Source organism: Chinchilla lanigera, unplaced genomic scaffold (genome assembly GCF_000276665.1).
Source record: "Chinchilla lanigera isolate Chin_1 unplaced genomic scaffold, ChiLan1.0 scaffold00013, whole genome shotgun sequence".
Lineage (NCBI taxonomy): Eukaryota > Metazoa > Chordata > Mammalia > Rodentia > Chinchillidae > Chinchilla > Chinchilla lanigera.
Genome location: NW_004955414.1, coordinates 32,176,575 through 32,204,203, shown reverse-complemented (window position 1 = coordinate 32,204,203; position 27,629 = coordinate 32,176,575). Strand labels below are relative to the sequence as shown.

Genomic DNA, 27,629 nt, shown 5'->3' with positions numbered 1-27,629 from the left:
CCCTTTCAAGAATATATTTTTATCATAAAATTATGTTTGTAAACCTTAAGATTAGCACATGTTACTTGTTCTAAAGTCCCCATGGCATGAACAGTGAAGCCTCCAGCTGTTCTTTGGCTCAGCCTCCTGGCTGGATGCTTTTGCCTCTGTCCCAGGTACTGCTCTTTGCAGAGCTGTTGCTCGGGCTCTCCAACTATCTGTGACTGTCACTCTGCCTGTCCAGAATGCACCTCTTGGTTTCCCAGCTGTACTGGTCCCTGGGTCATGGTGAGTTCCAGTGCTCGGCCTCCAGATCCTGGAGAGTTCCAGTCCTACCCATGAGGATGCCTGTGTTCTCTTGGCATGGTGGCTGGGTAGAACAAAGATTCTGCACCATCCGTGCTGCATCCAGCTTCCAGTTTACGCCATGGGTGAGCTCCCCTCTGTCTTGCTGTGAATGTGACAAATGCTCCATAACCCGCTGAATTTGGGAGACTGCTCGACGCTTGGGATCTTTGTTCCATAGAGGCACTGACTCCCGCTGGCTCCTCTGAGTCCCAGGGTGGCCTATCTCAGAGGGTCTTTTGGCCTCAAGAGTAGCTTCCATGTCCACTCCCAACACTGTTTCAATGTCATTCTTCGGTATTTGTTTATAGGAAGAGCACCTGGATATGAGAACCACAGAAAGACAAGAATCAGACAAGAGTCATGAATCTCACAAGAAACATGTGAAAACCATTCTATATCGTTTTCTCATTGGCTTAGCTCCAAACAACAGAATAAGCTCCATGAATCAGTTAACTAATGTGAAATGAAATGCTTTTTTCTGCACTAACTCATTTTCCCACTTTCCATTTATACTGAGAAGTATTAGCTCCTGCACAAATTTCACCTTGGCAGGTCTATAAATAACTGAGAACTGTATCACCTAGAACCATTTTAACTAACACATTCACCCAACTGTTTCTGGTCTCTAAAGCTAATGCTGTGACACTCTGTATTTGGGCCACAATGAAGGACTTAATGTGGAAATGGCTAGGGAGGATTAGAAAGTCTTGGCCAAACAATGAAAGCTGGTGGTGAGTTATCCCACTGAAGTTTCCCGGAAACATGAGTTATGATGGGAGGGAATTCCCATGCTTCAGCTGTGGTCTCTGTGTACCTGAGAACAATGTAGTCCATGTGTATGTAGTTCAAAGCCCTGGTCTGAGCCACATGGTCCGGTTCAATCCACAGTGTCACTTATACTGTATGGCGCCAGAGGGGCTTCACAGTGCCTCTCCATGGGAACACGTGGTGATCCCATGGCAAAGGTCTTCTCCAACACAACATCAGAAGGAGCTACACCAAAGCCTTACAACACACCAACACCAACCTACAGAACTCCCTGACCCCGCCCACTGACCAAGATCCTGACGTCTTGGAGCCAAGTCCAAAATAAAGGACTACACCTCATTCAGAGCCTGTTATGACTTGTGTCTAAATGTCCCCACAAAGCCTCATGCAGTCAATAGGTGAGGCTTGTCCAGAGGTGGCTGGATCTAGAGTGTGGATTGATTCATGGTACAATACTGGGATTAAGGAGGTGCAATTACTAAATCAGTCCACTGACTGATTTGGCACTGCCCTAATTCCAGTAGCCTACATAGAGTATATAAGAGACAGGGGGAAGAAAAGCTGCTAAGGTCTCTTGTTGCTACATTCTGCTCTCCATGAACTGTTCTGCTCTGCTGAGCCACCCTGCCTTAGAGCCAGCCAATTATGGACTGAAACCTCAACAGACTGTGAGCTAAATAAACCTTTCCCCCTTTAATTTTGGGTGTCAGCTATTTTCTGAGCAATGAGAAAAGTAACTAAGACAGAATCTGGTACCAGATTCATTGCTGTGATTATATCTGACCATGTGGTACACAACCCTTGGGAATGGCTTATGGGAAGAGTTTGGGAAGGTTTGGAGCTGCCAGCAGAGAGAGTAAAGCTGGAATGTCTTAGGCTGTACTTGGAATATTCTGGTCAGAGCTCAAAGACCAGAAGGCAAATAGAAATGGTAAAGTCTGGGCTCGGGAGATTTCTGTTGGGAAGGATTGCATTAGCTGTTAGACTCCAGTCAATGTGTGCTATGACTTGGCAGAAAGTTTGTCTGCATTTCGCTCTGGTCCAGAGACTTTGCCTGAGACTGAGACTGAGATTAAGGATGGTGAACTAATTGACCTGACAAAAGAAATTTCAAGGCAGCCTAATATTGAGGCCAGGGCATGGCTTCTGTTGGGGGCTTCTTTATGTTGTGAATCAAGAGCAAAGAGCCCAACAGAATGAAGAAGGCCTGGGAGGCCAGGCAGTGGGGCCTTGAGAGGGCAGTGTGTGAAGCTAAAGGTATAGTAGAGACCACAGAAATCTGGAGAAGAGAGGAACATGGATCATCTGAGGAAAAGTGCAAGGAAGGAGCAGAGTTGAGTCGACCCCAGAAAGAAGCTATAGGAACTATAACCTTGGGAAGGACTGTACGGGCAAAGCTACCCAAGCCCTTTCAGTTCACATCTTGCCACAGATTACTTTGGAGGCTACATGTGGAACTACAGGACTTAATGTTTGCTTTTCTGCATTTTGGACTTGCATTGGTCCCATTCCTTTCTCTCCCCCTATTTATACCTTCTGAAAGGGAAATGTCTATTTTGTGCCATTGAATTTGGAAGTGTTTAACTTCCTTTTCGTTTGTACAGGGGCTTGAAGCTAAGAGTTTGCCTTAAATCTCAGAGGGGACTTTGGACTTGGACTTTTCAGCAACTCTTGCAGACGGACTAAATGCTTTTTGCATAAAGGGATGTGTATCAGTTTTGGGGGGCCAAGGGCACTTTGTTTAAATGTACCCCCAAATTTTCATGAGACTATAGGTGGTACTTTTTCAGAGGTGGCTAGATCTAGAGTGTGTGATTCATTCATGATACAATGCTGGGATTAAGGGTGTGTGATTACTAAATCAATTCACTGATTGATTTGGCACTGCCCTAATCCCAGTAGCCTAGATAGAGTATAAAAGGGGCAAAGAAAAAAAAAAGCTGCTAAGGTCCCTCATTGTTTCTGCTGCATTCTGCCTGCCATGAATTGTTCTGCTCTGCCAAGCCACCCTGCCTTGGAGCCAGCCAATTATGAACTGAAACCTTGACAAACCGTGAGCTAAATAAATTGTTCCCCCTTTAACTTTGGGTATCAGGTTTTTCATCTCAGCAAAAAGAAAATTAACTAAGACAGAGCCCCTTACCTTGTACAAACACAATAACAGAAAATCACTATTAAAATCAGTCCAATAGAAGGAACAATAAAGATCCGGGAGCGATCTATCTTCTTAGCCTCTGCAGAAAAAAAGAAAAACAGTAAGGAGAAACCACTGGCAAGGACCTAAGACACCCTACACAAAACAACACCTGCTAGCACCTGTGAGCTTTATGTCATTTTCCTGTCAAGAGATCCAACCACCAACCTGAAGCCACAGGTTTCAGTATCACTATTCCTATCACACACATCTCACCATCAGAGGACTGAGCATTTGTCTGAAAAGCAGTGCAGTATTAAACACAGAACACCACAGATTCATGCCACGCACATCCTCCCAGCTTCCCAGCCACACTATCTCTTACCTCTTATACCACTCAAAACCCTCCTACCAGGCACACAAAGCATATTTCAATTTCTCACTGTAATGATTGATTGATTGTGTCAACTTGTAAAGTTTAGGTAAGAGAAGCTTAGCTAAATTGACTCAGCAAATTCTATACCCTGCGGTATAGAAGACCCACCCTAGGGCAATTATACACCCCAGGGTAGAGGACTCACCCTAGGGGTAGCTCCTTGACTGGATAGTATAAAGGGGGATTGAGGAAGAGTACTTCTGCTTCTGTTCTGCAGAGGAGCTCCAGTCTTCACCTTTGCCTTGGACATCATTTCCTGGCTTCCAGCCCAGACACTTTGGATTCTGGCACTGACTCTTCAGCCTGCCATCACAGACCCATCAGCCTCCTGATACAGACTTGCGCAGGACGTTGCAGTAAATCCCAGACCTTGGATTGAAATCTTTAGTCCCCAGTGTGCAGACACCCTCTACGCTTTTCCTCGTCCAACTCTGTGTGTGACCCTCATGAGCCAATCTTGTAATTTCTTAGACATTTGTATATCCTGTATTGTGTGTTTCTCTAGTAAAACACTGACTGACACACCCACTCCCCATGACCCACACGTGCCCTACAACACCACCTACACATACACCAGCCCTTGTTTCAAGAACAACTCCTTTTTCCTCTAGGACCATCCACAGCTCCATCTGCATTACCTGGCACATCCCCCAGGGTGCCAAGTTGACCACCACTCCCCTTACTTCTCTAAATTCAGGAACATACATTTGACCAACAGGGTCATTCCCTGTACAAGACCACAACCATGAACAGGACAATCTGTTTTGGGGCCCCAAACACCCCAGCAGTAGGAAGCTCTGCAGGAAGTTGTGTTATCCTAAGGATCTGCTATGTCTGTGGAGAGTGGTGGGTATCTGTAGGATGACAATAGCAGGGCCTTCTTGTCTTGGGACACAACCTATAAATGAGTCCTAATTTGGCTTCTAACAGACAATAGTTTACGGTGGACTTGGAACCTGACTAGAAGGTCCTTGGCCCCACAGCCCCTATCATCAGGGGACACTGGAAGGGTACTGTCCCCATTTCCGTAGCACCTGGTGGGACTCCAAGCCACATGAACCAACATGCACCCTGAAGTTGCCCTGAGCCAACAAGTAGCCCTGCTTCTACCTGATGACTATTTTCACTCCTTTCCAACCACCACACCATCTGGCTGGCCTAGGGACTGACTTCAGACTACTGCCTCTGAGGCTGAGCTTGGCCAGACCCTAGCTTATAGCCTTAGGCCCAGCTTACTCTTTCTCCTTATTAAATACTTGCAACGACCTAAGGCTGCCCAAGACCTGAGGTGAAGAGGAAATGTGTAAGAGGACCCTTACCTGTCACAAGCAGTGTGTAGTTCACCCTCTGGAAGGTGTGCAAGGATGTGTGCGACACCACACAAGAGTAGATGGTTCCATTGTCTTCCAGGGAGGCATTGAGTTTCAAGTAGCTGGTGATGCTATACGTACCATCCTCATTCTTGAGGATGAGACCAGTGCAGATGTCTGTGGAAATCCTTTGGTACTGGGGAAACTTCTGGGGCAACTTCTCCCATGTTATGTTAATGGCTCCTGGGTAGAACCCACTGGACTGACACACAAGGTATGTGTCTTTATCTTTCTCCATGGTTTGCTCCAAAAACACTCTGCTGGTTGGCATAGCTGCCAGGTAAGAGAAGTCATAGAGTTGGGCTCAGCACTAATTACCCTTTTCTCCCACTTCATGCCAACTGGCTTCTACCACAGCTATGCATCAGCATCTCCTCTACCATAGCCAGACAAGATAGAAAATATGGGCATCCACTCTTTTCAAAGATGTAGCCTCAGAGGCAGAGATAATGCTGCAACCACACCAAGCAATAAGCGGAAGACATGCTGAGTTGCCACAGCACACTGCAAATTTCTGGACAGTGCATAGAAACTAGCTGATTCCCAATTTGATGTCTGGCCCACGTTAGACTTCAAGAAAGGTGAGTAAATTGAATGACACCTGGCTGAAGTTTAACAGTCTGGCTGGGCAGACCACAGCCAGCAGGATGTTGACACCCTGTGACCTTGATTCTCATGCTGATCTTTAGCTGGATGCAATACCTCCAGGTTTAAAGGTCCACCACCCGACTCCTACTGCAGGTAGGTGTGGCCACGTGAACCTATGCTCTGGTCATTTTGGATATAATAGATGGCAAAAGTACCTTCCAGGAAATATCTTTAAATAAAAACAGTGCAATTCTGATGAAAGTGTAGACAAATAAATCAATAAAATTGAATACCAGAAATAGACCCACACAAATGTATTCAACTCATCTTTAACCAAGGAGCCAAGATGATCAACTGATCAGGGACTGTCTATAAGGAATGATGCTAGGGAAACTGCACATTCATATGCAAACAATGCGCATGGAATTTAGACAGAAGCCCTCTACTTTTCACAAAAATTAATTCAAAATGGATCATAGAGTTGAATAAAGACGTAAGACAATAAAGCTTCCAGAAGGTACCACAGGAGAGAATTCAGTGGCCTTGAATTTGGTGATGCACTTTTAAACACAGGGTGAAGGCCGGGGATGTAGCTCAGTGAGAGTGCAAAGCCTGGCAAGCACAAGGTTCTGGATTGAACATCAGCAATACCAAAAGCACCAACAACGGTCTTGAATACAAGGCCAAAACATGAACCGTGAAAGAAAAAGTCGGCAAGTTGCATACTTAGTAAAATTAAGAACTTCTAAAAAAATGTGGCATTCTAGAGGGGATCTTGGTACAGAAAAAGGATATCAAGTAAAAGCTAAAAAGCTCTTAATGAGCTATGGCATTCACTGAGGAGGAACCTATCGATACTGGTATGTACATGTAAACGGAGCCCATGGTGGGAGTAATATGAGAACCCTCTGGACTATTTTGCAAATCTATTAACTTTTTTCAAAAGCCACAGTTATTTCAGGTTTTCTGTAAGCTGCAGAATAAATGAACTCTAACTACCATACCTGGGCCCTCCCAATATAACTATGTACAAAACATTCAAAGTTCTATGTACAATGATGGAGGGTTTAAAATGCTACTCTACTGTTATGGGGTCACCTTTGGGTCCCCCTAAAACCTACATGTCCCACCAGAGTTCCTACTATTTCTTTTTTTTTTTTTTTTTGGTTTTTTTCCGGTACCGGGAACCGAACTCACGACCTTGCGCATGCCAGGCAGGCGCTTTTGCTGCTGAGCTAAATCCCCAGCCCCCCTACTATTTCTGAATGGGACTATTTGGACAGAGAGTCTGTAAAGAGGTATTAAGTTAAAATGAGCTTACAGGGCAGGTTCTAATCCATTGAAACTGGAGTCCTCATGGGAAAAGGGAGATAGGACACAGTCACAGAAACAGAGAAAAAACCAAGCCAGATGTGGTGGTGCGTGCCTGTGCTCTCAACACTTGGGAGGCTGAGGCAGGATTGTCAAGAGTCCAAGGCCAGCCCGGCCTATGCAGTGAGACCCTGTCTCAAAAAAGAAAGAAAAGAGGGAAGGGGGGGACATGGGGAGGAAGAGAAGAAGGGAAATAGGGAGGGAGGGAGGGAGAGAGCAGAGAAGAAAAACCATGTGAAAATAGAGAGAACACAGCCAGGGACAGAAACCTCAGAAGAAATGAGCCCCACTGACTCACTGATCTCTGACTTCTACTCTCTAGAAGTTTAAGAAAATAAACATCCATTGTGAAGCCACCCAGTCTGTGGTACTTTGTCACAGCAGCCATGGCAGACTAATACAGCCACAAAGTTAATCGCACTTTATCAGACTCTGTTATAACAGAGGAAAGAGGAGCCCAAAGAAGTATTCGGGGACTGATCTAAGTCTTGACTGGGAACCCACCTACCTTACAACAGGTGATCAGCCTGACACTGTCACACTTTTCTCCTCCCAGTACTACAGAATGAACTCACAGGCTCACACATGCCAAGGAAAGACTCTACCACTGAGATCTAGATCTGCAGCATACTTTTTTCACTTTATTTCAAAAGAGGGTCTAACTAAGTTGGCCAGGTGGCCCTCAAACTTGGAATCCTCCTGCCTCAGCCTCCTAAGTAGCTGGAATTAAAGGCATGTGCCACTACATGTGGATTTACACATCTTATTATGAGGCAGGTAGGAGTTATCAGCCCATTTTGTACATGAGAAAACTCAGGTTCAATGATGTTCAGTGACTGGCTCTTGCTTGGAAGTAAAAAGCTGGAATAAGATTCAAATCTGTCCAGCCAGAACCCAGTTCCTCTCTCCCTTCCCAGTACCTATCACGGGTATTCTTTATGAGAATGACTGTTCACACAAGAGGTGAATTATGCAGCTGCCACGCCAGTCACTTAAGGGACTGTGCTAAGTATTTCACCTGCATTTTTCATAGAATCCTCCCTAAGACCTTCTTAGGTAGACACTGTAAAGGGCACTGCACTTTAGAGAGACTAATGACTTGCTCAGGTGTCCAAGTGTTTACAGATGTCCAGTATGGGAGCCCATGACTGGGACAGACCCACACACTAACCCTCTGTCCCATGGGGCCCTCAAGTGCATCCCCATACCAGGACCTAGCACCATGGCAACTGCAGGGCACTGCCCTCAGGTACTCATCCAGAACTTCCAGTGAGACTGTTGCTTCTGCCAACTGAGGGGGGACCACCACCTGGCACAGGTACTTTCCTGCATCCTGCAGCTGGACCCCAGGCAGTTGCAGTGAGGCGTCGCCCCACTGCAGCCTTTCTGGAGACACCTTGGCCCCAGTTCGCATAATGTTTGTACTATCACCATATAACTCCAGCACCTTGTTCTCTGCTTCAGATGCTGGATCCTTCTGATACCACCTAATGCCCACAGAACTGGGGTCCAGCATTGGGAAGCCAGGAACTTCGCAGGAGATGGTGACATTGTCATTCAGGCATACTGTCTGCATCCCTCCTTGCACCACCACTTGCATGAAACCTGTAACAGTAACACACTCGGTTATGGGGATCCTTGGTGTCTCAAACACGACCACGTAATAAATTCCTTTTGGGGTAAGTGTGAGAGGACTCAGGACACAGGCTGTCATATCACGGCCCTCCTTCATCCACCAAGATCCCTCTTTGTTCTTTTTTCAAGATTATTTTGGCTGTTGTGGTCCTTTGCAATGCCACTTGAATTTCAGAATCAGCTTATCAATTTCTACTAGGTGACCAGCTGAGAGTCTGATAGGAATGGCACGGAATCTGTTGATTCATTTGGGATACTGCCATCTTCACGATGTCACCAATTTCACCCATGAACGTGTTTGTGGCATGCGTTATGGACTCAATGATTTTGTCCTCCCAAAATGTATCTATTGAGCCCTACTTCCCAATGTGATGGTGTTTGGAGCAGGGCCTCTGGGAAGTGATTAGGACTAAGGGTAAAGCCTGCTGAAAGGGATTAGTGCCCTTATGACAGGAGAGGTAGAAAGTCTCGCATTCTGCCCTGTAAAGACACAGCAAGAGGCGTCCTGCAAACCAGGAATGGGGCCCTCATCAGAGACTCCATCAGCCAGGACCTCTCAGGTGTCCAACCCTCCTCAATGGTGAGAAACAAATCCACTGAAGCTACCCAATCTGTGGCATTTGCTATGCCAGCCTGACAGAAGGAAGAGAGGATGAATTTTCTATGCATTTATTTAGATCTTCTTAAATTTCCTTGGACACTGTTTTATAGGTTGCAGGGCACCGTCATGGGTCCCTAACCCACAGGGACACGAGAACTGTCATGAGCCAGTTTCCTCACTGAGTGAGCATCACTGAGTGAACTTCACACAAACCTGAATGGGTGAATCAACCACTCACTGTGGCTTCTTAATGAGATCTAGAGACATGGGACACAAGCTCACAAAGCTACTTCCTGCATCACTTTTTATGGGACATCTTTTTAAAAAATAATGTACAAAAAGTGTATTCTGAAACGATATAAAAAGCATACAATAGAAAATTCATAAATCAGTGTCATTCTCACTGTTACATCTATACATAATTGCACGTGCTGTACTTTCACACAGATAGCTGCACAGTAGTTTTGTTTATAGCCATACAAGCACAAACACACGAAAGTGTGCTGCATTACAAGTTTACAGCAACTTTGTCACCAGGTAAAGGGAATCTTTTGTGTGTGTGTTCAGGCTGGCCATGAACTCACTGTGTAGTCCCCAGACTCACATCAATCCTCCTGCCTCAGCACCCTTAGTGCTGGAATGACAGGGAGAACCAGTACCCAGCAATCTCTATTATAATCTTTTTACTAATTTTTTTTTTTTTTTGGTTTTTTTCCAGTACCGGGAATCGAACTCACAACCTCGCGCTTGCCAGACAGGCGCTGGGCCGCTGAGCTAAATCCCCAGCCCCTTCTATTATAATCTTATGGGGCACAATCTTATATGCAACTCATCACTGACCAAAACATCCTTATGAGTTGCATAACTATACATGTTCTCTGTTTCTTTTGTTAAATTTGTTCATAAACAATTTATTCTTTTTGAAGTTACTATAAGGGAATTTTGCTCAACTTTATTTTCAGATTGTTTACTATAAATGTATAGAAATACCACTCATCTTTTTTTATTCCCATTGTCTTCCCCCATCAGGTGGCCAGTCTAAGTCCTTTAACGTCTACAAATTTGTCTTCTGTAACACTGCCATGTTTTGCTTCCCACGTTTATGGAAATGGCATATATGTATGCATACAGTACACATGTGGCTTTGGAGAGATGGTAGACAGGTCACATTATTTCCCTTCTTGGCACTATGCTTTCAGATCCTTCCACATGGCTGTGCAGACAGCTGGCCCATTGCCAGCAGCTTCTCCAAGGTGAGCATCCACATCTGGCTCCCAGCACCCCACACACTGGCACCCACATGGCTTCCTGGAGTCTCACCCCCCCTCCCCTACTCCCCCCACAAGCTATCAACTCCATCAGAAGCCTATTTGGGCCTGTCTAATAAGTGTTAAAGAATTTCTCATTGTTGATTTAATTTCTAGCCTTCTAGTTATTAAATGGTGAGTTCAAACATCCCTTTGCATGTACTTCAGCCTTTGAGCTTCCTGTGGGAAAATGTGGCATCCCTGCCTGTTTCAGCCGTGTAGGTCCCTATGCTCAGGTCTCCCCGCTGCTGACCAAACCTAAGGCCACTTATTTTGGTGGGGGAAGAAAGGTCTACTTAAATCTTGCTCAGAGGAGAGGAAGGGGACTCCTTTGCTTCAAATCACCATCTCATTGTGTCCTGGTGTAAAGGGTTTTTATAGTAAGGGATAGAGGGGAGAGGGGTTCAATAAGGCAAGAGGAGACCCCAGGCTTGCTTCATCCCTTCTGGCCATGACCTCCTGGGCCAGAATCTGCATCTTTGTTTTTTCTTTTCTTCTCCTTCCCCTTCCCCTCCCCCTCCCCTTCTTCCTTCTTCTTCTTCTCCCTCTTCCTCTCCCCTTCCCCTTCTTTCTTCTTCTTCTTCTCCTCCTCCTCCTCCCCCTCTCCCCCTCCCCCTTCTTCTTCTTCTCTTCTCTTCTTCCCTTCTTCTTCTTCTCCTCCTCCTCCTCCCTTCCCCCTCTTCCTTCTTCCTTCCCTCTTCCCTCTTCCCTCTTCCCTCCTCCTTCTCCTTCTCCTTCTCCTTCTTCTTCACTCTGTAGCTCAGGCTGGCCTTGAACTCAAGGCAATCCTCCTGCTTCAGCTTGCATATTCTTAGTTTATCCAGGCTAACGGTGGGTGGGAGTGGGCTGAGCAGGAAGTCGGGGAGGAGGTTGGGGCAGGTGGGAGGTGAGGGTTAGGGCATGAGGGAAGATGGTGAGTGGAGGCAGGAATGTGGAAAAGCTGGGCACAGAGGGTGGGGACTGACACGGGGCATGGGGATGGGGTCAGTAGCAGTGGCTGGGAAAGGGGTGGTTGGGAGGCCTCCCCTACCCCAGGATGCACAAGCTAAGTGCTCCAGGCAAAAACATTCTTTACCCAATCACCAGTGTTTCCTGGTCCTTTTTCTGTATCCTCAAACTTTTATGAAAACCCCAAACTCCCACCCTGATTGCTTTCCTGGAAACCACAGCCTATTCACACCAGAAAAAAAAAATGCTTGTCTTTACTACATTTCTACATTTGGGAAAATCCCTTTCACCGGAGCAGGACTTAAAAAGAAAAAGAAAAAGAAAAAGTTGAGTTCCCCAACATTCCTGTTATAGTTTGTGTCTGTATGTACCCCCAAAGCTTCATGCAGTCCTGGGGCAGGTTTCTAGAGTTTATGATTGATTCATGGTCCCATGCTGGGATTATAGGTGTGAGTGCTACAGCCCCTCCACCCCACCCTTGCTGGCAGCCTGCATACAATATAAGGGAGGGAAAGAGGCTTGCTCTTGTCACTCCTTTTTGCCCTTGCTGCTTTTGCTGTTTTCCAGCACCATGAACTGTTGCCCTCTGCCATGTGCCACCTTGCCTTGGAGCAAGTATGGACTGAAACCTCCACAAACTATGAACTAAATAAACCTTTCCCTCTTTAATTTGGGTGTCAGGTGTTTTGTCTCAGCAACAAGAGAAAAGAAACCAAGACACTTCCCTTCTCTACAGCTACTGTTCTTTGTTTTACTACAGATCAAAACAGCAGCTTTTGTTCCTGTAAGTAAAAGCTGTATAACCTCCTTTTCCCATAGCATCCCATTATACCCCAGCTGGGCCACCAAGATATGCTAAGTTTCAAAAACTGTCACAGCTTGACAAACTGCTTTTGGTCAGTGCCAAAGACCAATCCCTTTCACAACATGTATAAAACTGGGGCCCTTCCTTTGCTCCTTCTGCCCTTTTGGACAGAAGTCTGCTGAGCCAGGTGTACACCTAATAAATCCTCTTAAAACTCTTGCAGTCTCTCCGGTCTCTTGAATTCTGCAGCATTACTACCCTTGCCACATGTGCACCCCACGCCGCAGGGAGCTTACCTAAAAACAAACAAAAACACTTCTAAACATCTGGTGCAGACCACAAAGTTCCTCAAAAGAAAGTGCACTGTGACATCCTTGAAACAGTTTAAAATGCTCACCAGTGATTAAATTTGCCCCCCTCCACATTTTTAAAACCAATTTTAACGACAAAGTCCATGATCACAAATGGCAGTGTAAATGTGTGTGAATGCGTGTTGCTTCCCACGCTCAACATTTCTTGGCCCTGCTGGAGCTCAGCGGATTTCTGTTGTCTCACTGATCTTACTGAATTTCTCCTCTCAGCGGGAGAGAGAGCAGGGCCGGACCCCACTCCCCACTCCCACCCCAGCCTCCAACCAGGATGAATCCAGAGCCTCCCCGCGCTAGACAAAGTGCCCTGCAACTGAGCCGCAAGCCCAGCCCTCAATCTGTGCAATCAGTGAGGGTGCATTTCATCAGACAGCTCGGAGCCCCGCCGCTTCATGGAAGGGCTGCATAGGGCGCCAGCAGCGGACCCCCAGGAAGCAGGCGCGTGCCGGTTCCCTCGTCCCCATCCGCGATCCTACCTGTGGTCGCCGGCGCCCAGCACAGGAGCAGCAGCGCCACTGCCCCCAGGCGGGCTGCAGACCTCTCGGCCATGCCCGCATCCACGCGGGTTCCCCCAGACTCGCCAAGCCCAGAAGCTGCTGAGACCCGCGCGGCCACGCGGACACAGAGTGGGCAGGGAAACGAGTGCGCGCTGAGATCGGAGGCGCTGGCACCAGGTCTCCCTAGGACAGCATCTGCGCTTGCTAAATCTCAGAGCGCTCAACGACGACAAGGCAGAAGCGGCTCTCCCTTGGTACGCTCTTCAGACCGGACCAGACTGGTCTGCGGGCGGCAGGAACAGGAAGGGGCAGCCCCAGGGTGAGCTGGGCTCTGAGTGGGCGACTGCGGCCTCGTGACAATCCCACATCCGGTATCCACGCAGTGGACTTGAAATCACGTGGTCAGCTTGGTACGTTAGGGGGTGGTACTGTACTGGGCGGGATAACCCTGATGATTGCGTCCCAGACTGCCTCACATTCCCTGGGCCACATCGCTGCCAATTGGAGTGATAAACTCGCACCGCTTAACAAAAGAAAAGTTAAACTATCCCTGGTCCGCGACCGAGAATTAAACCCAGGATCTTCTCACTGAGCTACATCCCCAGCCTCCTCACTTCCCCGGTTGTTTTGTTTTGTTTTGTTTTGAGATAAATTCCCACTGAGTAACTAAACTGCTCTATGGGCTGGCATTTGACAGTCTTCCTGCCACAGATGCCAGAATTACGTGCCTTCCTCCCCACACTGAGATACAGAACTTACACCATTTAAACCAAAAACCAGATTAAATCTCCATAACTCTTCCGTTAAATCTCTGGCTGCAGCCCTTAGCTACAATGCTCATTCAGTGATTAAACCTGACCACCTCCACCACAGTTTAACTGCAAAGTTCCTGCCACAAACGGCAGTGTAAAAGTGTGCTCGTGCATGTTGCTTCCCCAGTCCCGACATTTCTTAGACCACCTGGAGCTAAATGTATTTCTGTTGTCTCACTGATCCTACCTCATTTGCCCCCTACATGGTTAAAAAGGGTGTCATGTACACAAAGGAATAGGCTGCCCTGGACTCAAACGCCAGACCTGCCATCTCCTGACCGTGGGACAAAGGGCAAGTTACTTTCCGCTGCCTCGGTTGCCACTTCTCTGGGACTGGAGAAAATCTTCCTTGTAGAATGATTGTAAAGATGACAGAATCAGGGGGAATGGGAACCAAATCCTCACACAGAGCAGCCTTCTTTGTAGAGTGAATTTGGAACCCAAGGACTGTCCTCAAGCAGCCCCTCTTTAAGTGCTCCCTCTGCAGAACCTGTGGAGGGGAAAGAGCGTGAACTAGAAAATGAGCAGAAGACCTGCAGTGACACCAGCCACCTGAGCGACCTTCAGAAGTCCCAGTTTTCAGGACCGGAGGTGTAAAAAGATAGAGATCTTCAGCTTAAGCTCCAGCTCCATTTAAGATTCTGAAATCTGAAATGACATGTCTGCCCAGCCTCTGCCCCTTCCAGGAATCCTATCAGAGGCTCCATCCTTCTGTGGTATGATTGTCATCTTTAAATAATATCTTCAATGGGAATTGGCTAGAAAAGACATTGACAAAGTCACGACGCATCCCTTCCATCCCGTAGAAAACTGGAGAAATTACCCCAAATCAGTTTTCTCCATTTATATTTCATTAGTGTTTAAAGAGAAATTAAAAAGGCATTATTTGTGCACGTGGATTCATTCTTATCAGTTTGCATCTACACTATTTAATCCCTCTATGCACACAAGAGGTTACATCTTCTAATCCTTTGCCAGCTTTTCAGGATGAAAGCCTGCGGCACAGGCTTCATAAATGCTTCTCCATCACACAGACATATAGTCAGAGAAACTTGTTTGTGAAGTTCTCTGTCTTTGTCCTTTTCTGTTTCCTGTCACTGACACATGTCAGTCAAGTGCTGGTGATTACTGAGGTCATTTATGAAAGACACAGAAGTCCCAGCTGCTTTCGGAATGTCATGTATTTTGGAGCTATATTGAAATACAAGAAAGCACCCAATAAGGGGTCAGAGTGGTGAAGAGACATACGTACAACAACAGGCCTACAAGAACAGAAAAAACAGCTACTTATCCACCAGTATCTATTCGCCCCTTCTTTAAAAAATGCACTCGAATTTTTCCATGGCACAAGTATCCAAAAATAAAAGATGATATGTCTCAGTGTTCCTAGAACTAAATGTGACCCCATAACCAGTTTTGAGCAAGGTAAGGCAAATGGAAATCCTAGGCGTGACTTCAGGCCAGTGCCAGTAAGGGGAAGAACATGTTCTTCTTTCAAACCTCCTACAACTATTGACACCAGAAGGCCTCAGTCAGGACTGAATGTGGGTCTTGTAGTGGATTGACAACTGGTGGTCAACTTATAACATTCAGCTGCACTGAGTAAGCGTGGTGCTGGGTGTGAGGGGCCCACCTGAGGATTATTACCAGCCCGATAAGATGCAGAACTGGAGAAGAAGAAGAGAAGCTGTTGGGAGCTGGTAGAAGCTGTAAGGAGCTCTCATCATTCTGGCTTTCCTGATGAACTTGGCTGTTTTCATCCTCTGAGGAGCTTGGGACCTTGTTGGCACTGAGAATGGCTTCAGTTCACTTTGGGGGAGCTCTGGTCCTCACTCTGAGCATCGCTTCCTGGCTCTGGGGGGGGAAGATGGTGCACTGCCAGTCTCCTGGAGAAGCTTGTCCCATTGGCTTTCCTGATGGGAACTCGGCTTTCTTGATCATTGGAGGAGCTCGGGACCTTATTGCTGAGGATGGCTGTGGTACTTTTCAGGGGAGCTCTGGTTTTTACTTTGCACATCGCTTCCTGGCTCCAGTGTAGATCCCTCAGCCTGCTAGCACAGATCCTTCATCCCACTGGCACAGACTTACTAGATTCCACCACTGACCTTTGGGCCTTCCTGGCACAGATCCATGAAACAGGCCTGCATGAGTTACTGTTATGGGCTCTAGGCCTCCAGTTGGACGCATGGGAGGCATTGTTATGAGCTCTAGGTCTTCAGCTGGACTCATGCAGGACATTAGCGTGGGATCAGGCAATCAGTTGGATTCCTTGGTCCTTAGTATGTGGACAGACTTCCTGCACTCTCTTGTATATGATTCTTTGGGTTACTATTATAAATATGTGTCCTGTATTATATTGTTACCTCAGCAAAATATCCCCCAAACCATGGCAGGTCTGGATCTCAGGAGTCACTGAAAATATAAATAGGAAAAACCTCATAAAAATTAAAAACTGAGTTCATTTAAATATGGCCAATTTGCGAGGGCACCCAGTCAACTCCTCTTCAAACACACAGAATCACTTCAATTTATAAAAGAAGCTTTTTAAAAATCTGGGAAATTTACATATTTTGGCCCAGAGGGCTGTAAGTGTTCAGTCCTTGTTGGCATGAGGCCTGAGATGGGCGCTGACAGTCTCTACATAAGGAAACTTGGAAAACAGGTTATCTTATAAAAAATCCTGATTTTGAAGATCCTTTTTTAGCTTTTCAGTTACTCTACCAGCAATACATAGCAGTTGCAAATATGTCTGTAGCAGCTAGAGTTAAGAATTTTGCTTTTTCTTTGTGGCACTAATGATTGAATCCAGGGCTTTGCACTGAGCTACTTTCTCAACACGTTTTTATTTTCTAAAGCCTGAGTTTCACTAAGTAGAGGCTGCAGTTTAAGTTAACTGAATTAAGCCCAGTAAAGGCTGGCCTTTAACTTAGGATCTTTCTGCCTTAGCTTCTCATTAAGAGATTAAGGCAAGTGCCACTTAGCAGAGCCTTTCTTGGCTGAAGATAAGATTGGCCAGATGTCACAGGCCTGGGAAAGCAGTTGGAAATAAGCAGCCTCAGCTTTCATGAGGGAGCTAACATGAGCCATGAGTCATAAGTCAAACTTTTAACATCCATTCAGGAATGCACAGTGGTGTAATTCTGTTTTTATTCATTTGGCCCCACAGCTTTTAACAGATTAGCTCCCTCATCTCCTTTCTTCTCAGCCTTCTGCTCTTACAATTAAACTTAGAACATATGAGGCATCTTTCACTCTATAGGTTGTTCTATTTTCAGGATAGTCTCTATAAATGCATATAGGAACTGAGCTTGCTTAGCTTAGGCCTGGGGTTCACTGGTGGTACCAGTCTATGTCTCTGCACAGCTCCCACATGCATCTCAGCCTAGATCAGTGCTTCTGTGTGCAGAGTCCTGGGCTTCAGATGTCCAACCCACTGAGGATTCATAGTTTTGAAAATCCAACAAAGGTGAATTATTAGAAAAATAAAATCAGAAGACACTGTAAGGTCCCATATACAGATTTCCACTGCAGAAATAAGACCTACTTCTGTGCTGGCCTCCTCCCACTGCCTAACAGCCATGCATGGATCAGCACCAGTCACAGCCACAGTTCAGAAACTCTAGTGTGTGGAGCAGGCTGTGCCTGGAGTTACCACATGTTGTGTGGAACAGGAGGTTTCAGGCCATGCCTTGCCTACTTTATAAAGCAGCAATTTGCTCCATTCAGAGTATAAATGCTGAGACAGGAGGACCTGATCACTTGTCTGTACAAACAGGAATAACACACAAGTTAGGCACATGAACTTATGGAAAAGAAGACCCCCCACCACTTTATGTACTCATCATCACAGCACCATCATAAGGTAAAAATTGATCAATACATTTAATCATGCTTATGAAAAGATCTCCTGCATACTTATCTGGTTCATTCAGAGGCACTTGGACACATGATCTATCAAAGCTGTATCAGAGGGGAGCAGCAAGTTGACAGAGTGGTAAGCAGCAGAGAAAGAGCCTCTCTGAGAGTCGCTGTCCTGATGCTGGAACATAGCAACATGAGGAAGACAGAAAGGAGGAAAGTGGGTCCCCTGGACCCAGGAAGGATCTGAAGTGTTAATGGAGGCCCACAGAGAGAGTGAAGAAAGAAACATCAATGAAGAGAAAAGAGGCAGGGGGTGGTGCCTTCTCCCTGAGACAGGACTTACTGTGAGAGAGGAACAGTTCAAACCTGCTGGTGACCCCAGAGGCTTCCACAGAGAGACACAGCAATAGAGGGAAGCAGTGTACATGAAGGACTGCACTAGCTGGTGGTGAGTGCTAAGGGCTTAATCATCCCATGTGAAAGAGCAATTCGCCGGGATAATTTTGGAGAGGGGCCAGTGGAGTTCCAAACTCAGAGTGGCTGCTGGTTCCTTCTAGCAGCTCCCAGCTTGGCTCAGGCCAGAGGAAGATATGCCGATGCCTGCGGGCCAAATGAGTCTGGTCTCAGTCAGAAGATGCAGGCTCTCTGAGATTATCCACTACCCCGCCAAAAAGCTGCTGCTGGCTTGCTGGAATAGATCAGTATGGGTCAGGACTCTGTCTCCATACATTGTCTACCAGTGACAGCAGAGACAAACCTGCAAGGGACTTTCTCTTTTTTTTATTCTCTCTCTCTCTCTCACCTGTTTTTTGTTGCTGTAGCTGTAGTTTTGTTTTTGCTTTTGTATTCTCCTTCATCATTTGATTTTGATTTTATATATGAGTGTGAATGTGGTTTCTAGCCTCTTTGTGGTTGTGGTTCTGTTCTGTTCTGTTTTTCTTTTTATCTCTTCCTTCTCTCATTCCTGAGAGACATTTTCCTCTGAACTCTCTTTCAGTCTTTTGCACCAATTTCCCAAAGTTAGCATGATCCACTTTTACCTCCAGCCTTAGTTCTAGTCCCTTCCTCTTCTTCACTTCTCTATTTTCTCCCTAACCCACTTTAAATTTTAACTCCTGAGGATAAAATTGACATATTAAGGACATATGCTGAAAATAATTTTCTGGATTGTTTTACATTTTGTTACATAAGTACAAATCTAGTTCATATGGTCAAAGGTGGCAAATTAATGGATATCTGTTTGTCATTTCTGGGCAGTGATTGTTGCTACTGTTATTGCTGATGGTACCACTTAAGCCAAAAGTGACATAATTGTTCTAAACAGCTATGCTTCCTGGTATTCCAAGACTGAGACTGACTAAGGGTAATACAAACTACTGTGGCACAGTGCTAAAGAACCACGGGCTGGATCAAATAGCAACTTCTCATCCCCCAAAATTGAAGAGGTAGGGTATTGCAGCAGACCCTAAACCCAAAAATCAACTATAACTGGAAGATACCTTGGAGAAGTAGTCATTTCCTAAGGGTTCTAAATACTAGCAATAAAGCAACACACCATAGGCAATTTAGAAGCATCACCACAGGAATTAAACTAAAAAAAGAAAATGAGGAGACACTTAAACAAGATGCAACCCCACACATCCAGTTTGCCAAAAGCAATCCAGGGGGCAATGAGGTAGAACAATCTGAGAGCCACCTCCCTGTCTCTATGAAGTGGTAACAACAAAACAATTGAATGATGCTGTACAAAAAAATCAAATCAAAAATAATTTCTCAGATAACTGCAGAGGTGGTGTCCACAATGAAAACCATACTTAGTAACGCTAGAGCAGATACAGACCAAAAAAAAAATGAAGGAATGTTATGGTTTGTGTCTAGATGTCCCCCAAAGCCTCATGCAGTCCTGGGGTGGGCTTCTAGAGTGTATAACTGATTCATTGTCCAATGATGGTATTGTGGGTGTGAATGCTAAACCCACCCTGGGGTGGGCAGCCTGCATACAATATAAGGGAAGGAAAAGGATTTCCTGCTGCTCCTCCCTTTTTGATCTTGCTGCTTTTGTTGGTTTCCACCACTGCCATGAACTGTTGCCCTCTGCCATGTGGCACTCTTCCTTGGAGCCAGCCACGTATGGACTGAAATCTCCACAAACTGTGAGCTAAATAAACCCTTCCCTAATTCTGGGCATCAGGTATTTTGTCCCAGCAATGAGAGAAAAGGAACCAACACAGAATTTGGTAGCAGAGAAGTGGGGTCACTGCTGTGACAATACCTGACCATGTAGTTCAAGAGCCTTTGGCAATGGCTTATGGGAAGAGTTTGGAAAGGTTCAGAGATTTTGCCTGAAAGAGAAGCACTAGAACACCTTCAGCTGTTCTATATGGGAGATTCTGGTGAGAGCTCAGACCAGAAGATTGATGGAAATCCTGCTGGTAAAGATCAGGCTCAGGAGGTTTCCACTGGGAAGAAGGACTGCATTGGGTGCTGGACTCCAGATGATATATGTTATGGTTGCTCAGAAAGTTTGTCTGCATTTTGCTAGTGTCCAGAGACATTGCCTGAGACTAAGATTAAGGGCAGAGCACTAATTAATCTGTCAAAAAAAATTTCAAGACAGTTGAATGTTGAGGCAGTGATATGGCTATGGTTGGGGCCTTTTAGCCAGCTTTATGTTGAGAATCAAGAGCAAAGAGCTCAGCAGGATGATTTAAAATTTTGTGAGTTTGACCAGAAAGGAAGATCCAGTAAAGTTGTGGACTGCAAAGATAGAGCTGGGGAGATCTTGACTGCTGAGAAGGAACAGGAGAACATAAAAGATGGCCTGAGGGCATCACAAGAAGCAGCAAGTCTCCACCCTTTGCAGTTGCATACCTGCAAAAGTGGAAGATTTTGCTTTGAGGAGAAAGCCACAGAGCACCATGTTCAAGAATGGTGGTAGCCAAACTATGTTCCAGGATAGAGGCAGCAGTCACATCAGGTTCCAAAATGGTGGTGGTATAGAGAATTTCTTCTGCAGAATCAGGTTCAGAGTGTCTAGCAAACCAAGCACTCAACAATGAAGAGAGAAGAGAGACTGGCTACTGCTCCAGATGGCAGCAGATCTTGGCAACATCCACGTGGCACTGGTTTTAGGCACATGGACAATGCAAGAGTTCTGAGGTTAAAGAGGCTTCCATCCAGATTTCAGAAGAAGGCCTGGGAGGCCAGGCAGTGTGCCCCTGAGAGGGCAGTATGTAAAGCTCTGAATGAGAACCAGTGGTGCACTGCAGATCCCAGAAAGTTGAAAAAAAACAGGAACATGTGTTGTTTGAGGAAAGCTGGAAGAAGGGAGCAAAGCAGGTCCAAGAGAGAAGCCATGGGAACTACAACCACCAGAAGTGCCATAGAGGTGGAGCCACATGGAGCTCACAATTTGCCACAGATTGCCTTGAATGTTGAATGCAGAACTATAAGACTTAATGTTTGCCCTGCTGGATTTTGGACTTACTTTGGGCCCAATGCTTTGTATCCCCCGGTTTATAACTTTTGGAATGAAAATGCTTATTTGTGCCATTGAATGTTGGAAGTGTTTAACTTTTCATTTGTACAGGGATTCACAGCTAAAAGTTTGCCTTAAATCTCAGAGGAGACTTGAGACTTGGACTTTTCAGCAATGTGGAAAATTTAGGATTTTGGCAATGCTTAGAGATGGACTAAAATGCCCTTTCATAAAGAAATGTGCATGAGTCTTTGGGTGGGGCAGGGTGGATGTTATGGTTTGTGTCTAGATGTTACCCCAAAGCCTCATGCAGTCATGGGGTGGGCTTCTAGAGTTTATGATTGATTCATGGTCCAATGCTGGAATTATGGGTGTGAGAGCTACACTCACCCAGGGTGGGCAGCCTACATACAATATAAGGGAGGGAAAAGGACTTGCTGCTACTACTCCCTTTTTCATCTTGTTGCTTTTGCTGTTTTCCACCGCTGCCATGAACTGTTGCCCTCTGCCCTGTGGCACTCTTCCCCAGAGCCAGCTGAGTATGGACTAAAACCTCCACAAACTGTGAGCTAAATAAACCTTTTCCTCTTTAATTCGGGTGTTGGGTATTTTGTCTCAGCAATGAGGTAAAAGTAACCAAGACAAGGAGCTAAGAAAATTATGGAAGCCATGAATGCTCAGCATAAGAAGGAAATGGAATCCATCAGGCAGATTCAAGCAGATATCCAGAAAAATAAAAATTCCATTGAAAATATCTGCACCAGATTAAGCCAGTATGAGAACACGATCTCAGATATAGAAGACAGTCTTGTGGTTAGTGATCTTCAAAAGAAGGACTCCTTAAAAATAGCAAGGGACCATGAGAAATCAATCCAGCAATGGCTAGATGAGGTAAAGAAGAATAAAGATTGATTGAAGTCAATGAAAAAGCAGTAGAGACCATAAATGATATTTAAAAAAAAAAAACTTCACAGACATCATGAAGGAGAATTTTCCTGGTAGAGAAAAAGAATTTGACATACAACTAAGCAAGGCAAATAGAAGTCCAATAGCCACTATTAAAAAAAAAAAAAAAAAAAACTACAGCCAGGCATAGCACAATCAAGATTCTAGAAATTCATCACAAGAATAGAATCTTAAAAGCTGTTAGGGAAAACAAACAAATCACTAGTAAAGGAAAGCCCATCAGAATCACAGCTGACTTCTCAGCACAAACACTCAAGTCAAGGAGAGCTTGGAGTGAATTATTTCTTTGAGTTCTAAAGGAAAACAACCTTCAACCCAGATCAATGTACCCCAAAAAACTTTTTTCAAAACTGATGGAGAAATAAGACACTTCCATGACTAAGAACATTTGAGAAAATTTATAATCTCTAAACCAGCACCCCAAAATGTTTTGAAGGACATTCCAAAAAGAGATAACAAGGACTACAACTCCTTGAACCCCGACAGAAGGACTCCACAAAGCAATTAAACAGTTAAACAGAGAGAGGGAAAAAGGGGGAGCCAATGACAGGAAAATAACATGACAAGGATAAGTCAATACATATCAGTTATATCCATCAATGTTAATGTCTCAATTCACCAATCAAAAAGAAAGGGACTGGCAGAATGGATCAAAAAGCAAGATCCAGTCCAACAATATGCTGTATAAAGAAACACATTTAATTCAAAAAGAAATTCATAGACTGAAAGTCAAAGGATGGAAAACAATAGGTGACAGGATATCAGAAAAAAAAAAAAAAAAAAAACAGGGGTAGCTATTCTATTTGCAGACAAAGTGAATTTGAAGCCAAGACTGATTCACAGATATAAAGAAGGTCACTATATTCTTGTAAAGGGAACAATCCAAGAGGAAGAGATAACAACTGTAAATATATATGCAACAAATACCAATGCACCCAACTATATAAAACAAATATTAATGAGCATGAAAAATCAAATAACCACTAATACAATTGTATTGGGGGATCTCAATACCCAAGTGTCACAAAAAGACAAATCAACTAGACAAAAAAATCAACAATGAAATATTAGAACTGAATCAAATTTTTGAACAAATGGACTTAATAGATATCTACAGAGTGTTCCACTCCACAACATCAGAATACACATTCTTCTCAGCTGCACACAGAATGTTCTCTAAAACAGACCATATACTAGCTCATACAAGCTTAAGTAACTTCAAAGGAATTGAAATTATCTCATGCATATTACCAGACCATACAGTCGTCCCTCGCTATTTTGAGGTTTACTTACTGCAGTTTCACTGTAGAGTGGGTTATTAAAACAAAAATCTCATTCTGTATTGCAGAGTTTTTGCTATATCACAGGATTCTGTGGTATACAGTACTTCACTGGTGAGTACCCATATAGAATTTTACATGTTTCTAAAATTATGTAGGTTTAAGAGTGCAGAAAGTGTTTAAGAGCCTATGAAGTGTTTATAAGAGTGTGGGAATGGGTAATAAGAGAGTGGGAAAGGTTTATAGGAGTGTGGGAAGGGTTTATAAAGCTTTAAAATATATATATAAATAATAAAATAAATACAAAACCATTACTTCGTGGATTTTTACCTATTGCAGGGGTCTCTGGAATGTAACTCCTGTGATAGGTCAGGGATCACTGTAGTGCAATGAAATTGGAAATTAACAGCAAAAGAAACCACAAGAACTTCATAAACGCATGGAAATTAAATAGCATCCTCCTGAACAACCAGTGGGTCACAGATGAAATCAAAGAAGAAATCACACAGTTTATACACACCATTAAATGATAATAATAGTACAATACAAGCCAGGCATGGTGGCGCATGCCTGTAATGCCAGCACTCGGGAGGCTGAGGCAGGAGGATCATTGAGAGTTCGAGACCAGCCTGGGCTACAAAGCGAGCTCAAGGCCAGCCTGGACTGCATAGGGAGACCCTGTCTCAACAAACAAACAAACTGTCTTCGTTACTTTTCTCTCGTTGCTGAGACAAGATACCCAACGCCCAAAACTAAGGAAGGAAAGGTTTATTTAGCTTACAGTTTGTGGAGGTTTTAGTCCATACTTGGCTGGCTCTGATGCAGAAGGTAGCAAGGCAACAAGAGCAAAGGGGGGAATGGCAGCCGAACAGCAAAGCAGCCAGAGCAAAAGGGAGGAATCGTGCCAAGCAGCTTCTTTTCCCTGCCTTACATTGTAAACGGGCTACCCCCACCTAAGGGGCATGTAGCTGTCACATAATTTCCATGCCCTCCTCTTCCACAGGCTCAGGATGTATACAAAGTAAGCACCCTGGCTTCCTGCTGAGTCACTTAGCCAAACTTCCAGACTCCCCAAGTTGACACAATGTATCAACCATAACACAAACAAACAAACAAACAAAAAACCAAACAGTACAATACACTGGAATATATGGGATACAATGAAAGCAGTACTAAGAGGCAAATTTATAAGCAGTTAATACCCATATCAGGAAAACAGAGCAAGCTCAAATAAACAACTTAATGGTTAATGTCAAACTTCTAGAAAAAGAAAAGTAGACTAAGCCAAAAGCTTGCATAAGACAGGAAATTATAAAGATCAGAGCAGAAATTAATGCTTCAGAGACTAAGAAAACAATACAAAGAAACAGTGAATTGAAGAGCTGGTTCTCTGAAAAATTAAATAAAATCCACAAACCCTTACCCAAATGTATCAGTAAAAGGAAAGAAAGGACTCAGATCCACAGAATTAAGGATGAAAAGAGTGAAATCACAATGGACCCTACTGAAATCCAGAAGATCATCCACACCTACTTTGAAAACTTGTATTCTAAAAAGATGGAAAATGCAGAAGAAATGGACAGATTCCTAGATACATACGAATTTCCGAGGCTGAGTCAAGAAGATATAAAAGGAAGTTGCCGGCCGGCTGGTCTTACCATCTGGTGGAGCCTCCCGGGAACGCCGGGCCGCGGGGAGGGCACGGGCAGAGGGGACAGCGGGCTCGCGAGTCGGGAGGAGAGGGGCCTATGCGGAGACCCAGGCGGCAGCGACCAAGGCGAAGGCGGGGGCTTCGCCCTGGGCTTCCGCCCCCTGAGCTCCCCTCGGGCGGGGGTGGGGGGTGTCGCCGCTGCATGGACCCGGGTGGAAGGGGGCGGTGGCCCCTCCAGGCGCACAGGGGCTGAGCGCGGCTGGCGCGGGGACCATGCCCAGATGGCTCACTGGGGTGCGCACTGATGCTCAAGTGCGTGGTGATGGGTGAAGAGGCGGTGGGCAAGATGTGCCTCTTCATGAGCTAACCCAACGATGCCTTCCCCGAGGAGTACGTGCCCACCGTCGCGGACCACTATGCCTCAGCTTCACTGTGGGGGGCCAGCACCTCCTGGGACTATGACACTGCAGGACAGGTTTAAAATATACACTTAAGATGGCAGATTCTGCAAATTTCCACCTATTTATTCCGCAATCCAATATTCCACATTAACTCAAGATACAGTGGATTAGGAATCTGGAAACACAAACTGGTGTTATCTGCTTCTTGACTGGGCCTGTTTCCTCACCCTAAAATTTGGAAGGTAAAAGAGATGATCTCCAGTGTCTCTACCACTTATCCGTTCTTAGTGTCTTCTTCCTGGTTCACAACAATCTCTGTTGGAACCACCTTCTCCCGATGGTAAAGGTCGTGTACACAGACGTTCAGAGCTCCAAGGGATGATTGTTCAGATGATTCAGATGATTCACCTGAATTTGAGGTGCCTTAGGTACTCTACTGAAACTTAATGGGATTTGGAGTTTCCCATTGCTTATTCAGAGATTTTTAATTGCTTTAGTTATTTTGTGTTTCTTTTGGCAAAACCCTTCCTGCCACTTAAGCTAAAAACTAAACATTTGTTTTCTATTCATAAGCAGATTGTAGAAAAATTGCCTTATTTTCAGAGACATGTTTTTTTCATTAAAGGCTTAGGTTTTAATAGAAATTCTGATGAATCTCTGGAATGACTCTTTCAAACTAGTGAACTGTTTGAGAAATAAAATACACTTCAAAATACTTTATTGCCATGAATTTTGCTAGTGAATGCAAATATATTGCTTCTAATAAGGTCATGTATGAAAGAATTTAAAAGAGATTTGTAGTTAATCCATTTTTGCATATAGCGTATTAGTTCTAAAGTTCTCAAAAATAATTTTAGGGACTTCCTGAAATCTACTTTAATACTTGGTTAATTTACACCCTTATTTTATCTCTGTAGGTACATTTTAGATTACTCATGTTGAAAAATATTTCCAGTAGGTAGAGCTTGAATTAATGGTGTTTGTCATAAATTCTTAGTTACTTTGGAGACTGCTTCCGTTGGATTTTTAATTATTTTAAATACCAAATTAAATATTGGTTTGTTGGTTGTTGCTAAAGTGATGGTTACTTTAACAGTGTCTCCTCTTATCGCATGGGGTTACAAATAGAATGATATGCATAGTTTATTATCTATGTAAAGTAAAACAATAAAGTAAAATAAAGTAAATAAACTAGTATCAATCAATGAAATTGAAGATGTAATTAAAAACCTACCAAAAAGAAAAGCCCAGGCCCGGACGGACTCACTGCTGAATTCTACAAGAAATTTAAAGAACACTTAACACTACTACTGCACAAACTCTTTAATGAAATTGAAAGGGAAGCAATACTCCCAAATTCATTCCTGGAAGCAGGCATAAACTGATACCAAAACCAGAGAAGGATCCAACTAAGAAGTCAACTACAGGCCAATTTCCCCAATGAACATAGATGCAAAAATCCTTAATAAGATATTGGCAAACAGAATGCAGCAAATCATCAAGAAGACTATACACCATGATCAAGATGAACCTCAGGGATGCAGGGATGGTTCAACATATGTACATCAATAAATGTAATAAACCATATTAACAGAGCCAAAGCAAAAATCATATGATCATCTGAATAGATTCAAAAAAAGCTTTTAACAAAGTCCAGCACCCATTCATGATAAAAACCCTACAGAAAATTGGAATAGATGGGCTTTATCTCAATCTGATAAAAGCTATCTAAGATAAACCAACAGCCAACATCATACTAACTGGATAAAAACTGAAAGCTTTCATTCTAAAATCAGAAGACAAGGATGTCCACTGTCTCCACTCTTATTCAACATAGCCCTGGAAACTTTAGCCAGAGCAGTTAGACAAGAGAAAGAGGGCTGGGCATATTGCTCAGCAGCACAGCACCTGCCTGGTAAGTAAAAGGTCCTGGTAACTCGACAACTGCATTCATCTGCTACCACTGTTAAAAGCCAGGCCACCTCAAGAGGAACTGCCCTAAGAGGCCCCATGGGCCATGCCCTG

The 27,629-nt window shown here is 44.5% G+C and overlaps 1 protein-coding gene across 3 annotated transcripts; it reads right to left on the bottom strand.

Moving 5' to 3' along the window:
• Nucleotides 1–13,443, bottom strand: LOC102009596 (natural cytotoxicity triggering receptor 3 ligand 1-like). 3 transcript variants are annotated; one of them, XM_013512027.1, is made up of 5 exons: nt 13,135–13,443; nt 8,252–9,578; nt 4,985–5,308; nt 3,239–3,329; nt 1–644 (listed from the first exon to the last, which is right to left on the bottom strand). In XM_013512027.1, the coding sequence occupies exons 2-5, from the start codon at nt 8,724–8,726 to the stop codon at nt 263–265; spliced, it is 1,272 nt and encodes a 423-aa protein (XP_013367481.1). In that variant the 5' UTR covers nt 8,727–9,578; nt 13,135–13,443; the 3' UTR covers nt 1–262. The 3 variants fall into 3 exon arrangements, with proteins under 3 accessions (XP_013367481.1, XP_005380440.1, XP_005380439.1); XM_005380383.2 differs by having other exon boundaries at nt 8,252–8,599; XM_005380382.2 differs by lacking the exon at nt 13,135–13,443 and having other exon boundaries at nt 8,252–11,058.
• Between the last annotated feature and the right edge of the window lie 14,186 nt (nt 13,444–27,629).

Excerpts from the sequence above, each read along its gene's own strand:
- LOC102009596 (XM_013512027.1), bottom strand. The coding sequence starts at position 8,726 with ATGAAGGAGGGCCGTGATATGACAGCCTGTGTCCTGAGTCCTCTCACA. Across the intron at positions 5,309-8,251 it reads AGTCTCACTGGAAGTTCTGG|CTATGCCAACCAGCAGAGTG; the intron begins ATGAGTACCTGA and ends CTTACCTGGCAG. Across the intron at positions 645-3,238 it reads TGTTATTGTGTTTGTACAAG|GTGCTCTTCCTATAAACAAA; the intron begins GTAAGGGGCTCT and ends TCTCATATCCAG.